The sequence below is a fragment of the Aricia agestis genome, chromosome 7 (assembly GCF_905147365.1).
Source record: "Aricia agestis chromosome 7, ilAriAges1.1, whole genome shotgun sequence".
Lineage (NCBI taxonomy): Eukaryota > Metazoa > Arthropoda > Insecta > Lepidoptera > Lycaenidae > Aricia > Aricia agestis.
This window is the reverse complement of record NC_056412.1, coordinates 8,668,096-8,674,183: the sequence shown is the minus strand read 5'-3', so window position 1 is coordinate 8,674,183 and position 6,088 is coordinate 8,668,096. Positions and strand designations below refer to the sequence as shown.

At 35.6% G+C, this 6,088-nt stretch overlaps 1 protein-coding gene across 2 annotated transcripts in view; it reads right to left on the bottom strand.

Annotated features, from left to right (window-relative positions):
• Window positions 1–214: 214 nt before the first annotated feature.
• Window positions 215–6,088, bottom strand: part of LOC121728853 (homeobox protein CDX-2) — a 28,419-nt gene continuing 22,545 nt past the window's right edge. The window contains exons 2-3 of one of the 2 annotated variants that reach the window (XM_042117160.1): window positions 2,969–3,117; window positions 215–2,023 (exon numbers count right to left, since the gene is read on the bottom strand). In XM_042117160.1, the coding sequence (XP_041973094.1) occupies window positions 1,778–2,023; window positions 2,969–3,117 (395 nt within the window). In that variant the 3' untranslated portion in view covers window positions 215–1,777. The remainder of the gene's footprint in view (window positions 2,024–2,968; window positions 3,118–6,088) is intronic. The other variant, XM_042117161.1, reaches the window with a different exon arrangement.

The window sequence follows — 6,088 nt, the reverse complement described above, 5'->3', positions numbered from 1 at the left end:
GGCTTAGTACCCCTGCTATAGACTAGACAGAGTCTGTAGTTTGTTACATAATAAATTAAATTAATTTGCCTTCAAGTATTAATATACGTACTTACTCAAAAAAAAACTAAGCAATTAGCAGAATGCATGAAATTTCATGACAAAACTGTTATGTAGCGCTTCTAAACACTTTTGAAGGTAGTAATTATTAAGAGGAAAAAATAAAATCAATAAGTAACATGGATTTCTTTATTTACCAAATGGATTTAGTGATTGTAGTGCATACATTCTAATTGTTCAGTGTCAGTTACTTACAATTCAATCACCCATACTATTTTCAACATACAAGTAAATAAATCACATCATCCCAAGGTATAAGAACATAAAGAGCAGACATTAGGAACTATTTAGTGCCCCAACGTGAATCCTTACTTCTAAACAAATATACAAAGATGTGTACAAATCACAAACAAGAAAACGATTATAATTTTATTTATATTTTGTGACATCTGTCCTATATGCTTATACCTCAGGCTTGAGCGTTACAAATTTTAAAAATCACTGGTATAATGAGCACCTTTTTGTAATTTAAAACAAAATAGAGCTGAAAAAATCATTTGGCAATAAAAGAACCTAGAGTTTCAACGTGTTAAAATCATAAATAAATCAATTCAATCAGATTTCCAAGTGTCAGTAGCGACAGGGCTACTCAACATTTTAATCTTACTTATCAATGTAAGTCTGGGTCGTCTTCGAAATTCGAAGACTCAACAAGGAATGTCATCTATTAACAAGAAACAACATTAGGAAACTCTATCGTGTAAGTATTACGGTAAATATGCAGTCAAATCTTATATTATTTATAAATTACTAGTAAAATTAAACAAAATGAGATGACTATATATTAGCTTACATCTAATATATACAAATTAAGGCTACGAATAATCTCATATGAAATGTTAATATGATTTAAGTATTTCTCAATTTATAAAGGGTTTTCATCGATAATCATGATGGTTTATTAAGTGAGATTCATAACGGTATCTATAATCCAAATAAAATAAGTAATTACAAGTACGTTACTTCTATAATAAGTTAAGGTAAAAATTGTACTGTAACAAAATATTTCATAAGTTTTGTATTTAACATTAAGCCGATCTAAATGAACAGTGTATTTTTTTTTAATTGAGTTAAAGTTGCACATTGCAATCGATTACAGAGTTCAGTAAAACAATAAAATTTATATTGCGACTACTGCTGGCTCTACTATTAGAAAACTCTGAACTTCTTGGCAAGTTACTCTTTGCTAGAAACTTATTTCTGTTTTTTTTAATTGAGAAATACTTAAAAGACTCGACAACAAGCTAACATCTAAATATAAAAATATAGTCATTTATATTTACAGTGAACAGTCGCCATAATAACCACCGCGGACGCTCTGTACTCTAAAGGCGTGATACTTAGGCACCTACGTTTAAATAACTACGGTAAAGACATTTTGAATTCCACTTTATTGCAAAGGCAGGCCCGTTTTAGCCCTAATACACGATTTGCGCCATTAACATTAAAATGTAGATAACAATATGTTCACAGCTTTGAGCTCAGGACATTTTCTTTCAGTTGTTGTCAAGGTGTAAACGGAAAATGCGCTCGTTCCAGAAAAACTCCCGAGCTAATAGCTTGTCGCGACGTCTTCTATCTACATTAAGCTCTTTATATATTTAAATAAAATCGTCCGTATAACTCACATTAGCGAGATCACTTAAAAGTTTTCACCGTACGCACTAAAGTCTTGTTGTCACAGGAGGGGAACCGGCGGGACCCCCGGCACGAGCGGCTCGGGGACCCCCTGCAGCACCCCCTGGTGGTAGTGGTGGTGGTGCATCATGCCGTTCATCATCTGCTGGTGGTGCAACATGGTGGCGTGGTGGATCTGGGCGTGCTGGAGCGACGCGTGATCACCCTTCTCCTTCATCACCACTTCGTCGCGTTTCTTCGCCTGTTTTCGTTCTTTTGCCCGTCGGTTTTGAAACCAGATTTTTACCTGTAAAGAAAAACTTATTATTTCATATATTCTTTAATTGTATCAAACATACCTATATTCTAACAGAGGAAAATTGTAAGCGATTTTAACGAACACGATACAAAATATGATAGCACGATGCCGCGGTCATTAACATTATTATAAGGTTTAGAGGTTTCCATTTTATTAATGTATACTTTTTTAAGTAGAGAATAATAATTTAATTATTATATTAATAAATAAAGTAAGTAGGTACTCAACAAGTACTTGATTAGTATTGAGTGGAAACGGGTGAAATTTATACACTGACACAAAACAAAGTGTTCTAGTCAAACTTCAAATCTTTTCAGATACATTTTCTAAGGTCTTGCAAAATATTATTATTGTTTTTTGGTAGTCGAAGTTTTAACTTTTAGCAAATTTAATAATTACAAGAACAAATAAACAATAATATTGAAAAGAAATACCAGACAATAAAATTGCAAAGAGGTGAGGAAAGTTTACTTTTAATTAAACGGTTTGTCGGATTTGAGCTCTATATTTTGATAAATGGCCGTGAGACTTTTTTCTTAATCTAGAAAAGAAAGGTACTTTATCGTAGAACGATAATGCCGTCCTAAGGCCGTGAGACTTGAGAGTAACACCGGACACAACACACTCGGGTTTTTAAAGAAATTTAAAGAGTTTATTGGTTAGATTATATTACATTATAACGAAAAGCGTAGTTACATGGAGAGGCGTGGTTTAACCAGCCTCATAATTGAAAATTAAGATCTTGTTTTTACAGAACTTCCTCAGCCTTAGCATGGCCACAGTAGAAATGCTAAAGAATAGAAACGCTGACAGTTTTTGCGGACAAACTGACAGATTTCCTCCATCACTTTGTCTACTTTACCGTAAGAATAAACCTTTCTAGGCGATGCTAATTGCTAAGACTGCATGTAAGCGAATGGCGAGTTTTGTTACCTGTCGTTCAGAGAGGCCTAGGCTGGCGGCGAGCTCGGCCTTCCTCCTGATGGTGATGTATCTGCTGTAGTGGAACTCCTTCTCCAGCTCCAGTCGCTGGTGATCGCTGTATACCACCCGGTACTTGTCCTTCGTACGGGTTTTCCCTACAACAATACAAATTTCAATTAGTATAAAGTTAGAAACATGTAGAAAGGAATGGCAACGAAAGTTATTAAATATAATATATATTGAAAAAATATTAATGTGTGCACTGCACACGGGCGCCATTCTCTAGGGACGCCAAATCGCCATCTTTAGGGGCGCCAAAACCAAGGACCCAAAATTTGCCTAAAGCTATAGGGGCGCTAAAATCCTTTTTTTGCACACAGGCGCCAGTAGCCCTTACGGGGGCCCTGAAGTAGATTCAAAATAATTAAAAATATTTACATATTGGATAACTTAACGAATGTTATTGTCTTTGTTTGTGACATGCAACATGATTTATGGTGGATTTATGTTACGAAATATTAAATAGAAGATAGCTCATTCGCTACGTAGATATTTTTATTACTGTTGTTAAAATGTATATTTAATTACACATATAGTACTACGAACGAACAGTAGGTAATTCATAGTTAACAGTAGGTAATTTATATTATTAAAGATAATTTAGATAGCTTTTTTGGATGATTGATGTTATTTATGTGGAAAACTTGTAGAAAACAATACACCTTAGCCCTTGTTTGACCAGGGGAGGTAAATCCTCAGAGCGATAACGTCAATCTTTCTCGCACGGAACACAGGCGCCGCTGACAACATCTTTGCCGAGGGATCTACATTGGACCACACCTCGAGACTACAGTCTTATTCACACTGAATAAAAATAGTTATCTAATACATTTGAAAGTCCGACGCGCAAAGACGCGCGATAAAAAGAGGGAAGGCATTTGCAGCAAGACTGCACGATCAGAACCTTTCAATTATATATAATATGTTATTGTTGCCCATGTTACCATAATATGGCCAATATCTTAATGTAATTATAGCCCATGGCAACTATAATTTTAGGCACAGAATGCAGCCAATACGGCTGATTGTCATTTTGCTTGGCCACAGACTGTGGCCAAGTGACAGTGTAGTGTAGTTAAAATAAATGTGATATATTTCTTCCAGCATGCGACGTATCCAAGTTTTTGTAGACTATTCTTATTTTGAGTGAAATCGAAATTCGGAACATTGAATAAATGTAAACAACTATCGCGCACTGTCATCTTACGCCACCTTAAAAATACCTATCTATGCTCTAAGTAGATTTGGTAGTTGTTATGTGGAGCTTAGGTCGTCATAAACATTTTTCATTTTTGGTAACAAACGATTCATTATTTAAAATACTTCCAGTCAGTAATATAACACAGACAATATTTTCGAATAACGAGAATTTTCTTTCTTTTATCAGTAGAAGATGGATAAGAGAATCTCTCAATCCTTACTCAAAATGTAATCCGTTTTAATCCGCCTCTCGTATTTGATGATAAACTCTATTTCGCCATCACGACGAAATGTTAATTTCTATTTATACATTTTATCTTTCTTCGTTGATTTCGACGAGTAGAATCACCGAGATACGTATATCTGTTTACACGACTCTAAGACAGAGCTTGTGTGTTGTATACACAGCGTGTAAACACCTCTTATCAGAGTATTAGGAACTTCATAAATTATGTTTGTCACATGCAAGCGAGTGCGGTGTGGAATTATATAATGTGTCGTTGGAGTGAAATATGCGGAGTATAGAATTCCCATGAGCCAATTCTATGTAGTAATTCCACATAGAATTGGCTCGCCAGCACACACACCTATATGACCAGTTCCTGACGTCTGGCAACTTCACTGTCATCCATGACATAAGTGCACGAGATTATCCCCGCGTTCCATTTGATGTTAAAAACGATCAAGCTCAAAATAGGAGGCATTTTGAGCGTTTTGATCGTTTTTAACATCAAATGGAGGGAACATTCTAAAACTACCAGTTTTTCAGGCATTTGACATAGTAAAAGGAGGGGAAGTAGGATAACTCCGGCCCAATCCGCGATATAATTACCTACTGTCTTAGGGTTGTCAATTTTAGGCGCCGCGGAGGCGCGGCGGGTTGGTGTGGGAGCGGCGGCAACGTCGCGGTCTCCCGACTTTTAATAAAAAGTAAATCTTTATTGTGCACATTTTGTGCATATTTCCGCCATTTTTCGTACACATTTGCATGCATATTTCGGCACTTTGATCGTGCATATAATCCGATGTCTATATAAAATTATAAAAATACCCTGTAAAACAACATTAAAAACTAACGCCTGTCTCCTATACTATAAACAAATCTGTTGTTATGATTCGAATATTGCTTTGTGTATTGTGATTTACAATTAGTCAATCACTTATTTTTAATTAAGATTTAAAATAAGTAATTTACTGTAAGTAGTTAGTTAATATACGGTCTACAACACAGAGAAATCGGCAAATTACTATTACGTAAACAAAGCAATAGCGGCAAATTAGTTGACGGATCAAAAGTACATAAAACATTAATATCTTATTTATACTATGTTCTATATAGTGGGAAAGTAGGCCTACCTACCTACCTACTTCCTTTGTGTGATAGAAAACTTGCAATAAAAAACAAGTAACCTGTAAGTATGTATCTGATCATCAAGTAAAAATTATTATATTATGCTAGAATAAGTGAGTAGTACTGACCTTTCCTGTTCAACAGGTAATTTTAACAAAGACAATTCTGGAATTGTTGCATTACTCTTAAAACACCCAAACACACAGCAATATCTATTACTCCTGCGATTATGATCGGACATTTTTGATTCGTTTAGCCGCGGCGCGGCGCGGCGCGAGCGTACAGCGTAAAGTGTTAGCCACGACTGGTAATGCCGAAATATTGTCCGAGATTTTGTTGTGTGCCGTGTGGCGACGCATTGATACTATGGCGCACACATACAAGCCGCGCGCGGTGCCTTTGTATGAAGATAACTTACTTCCCCTCCTTTTACTATGCATTTGACGCATATTGGGAATGAATTTCGAGTTTGTACGGAAATCGAACTAATCTTATCGAAAACAGAATCATGCTTTTGA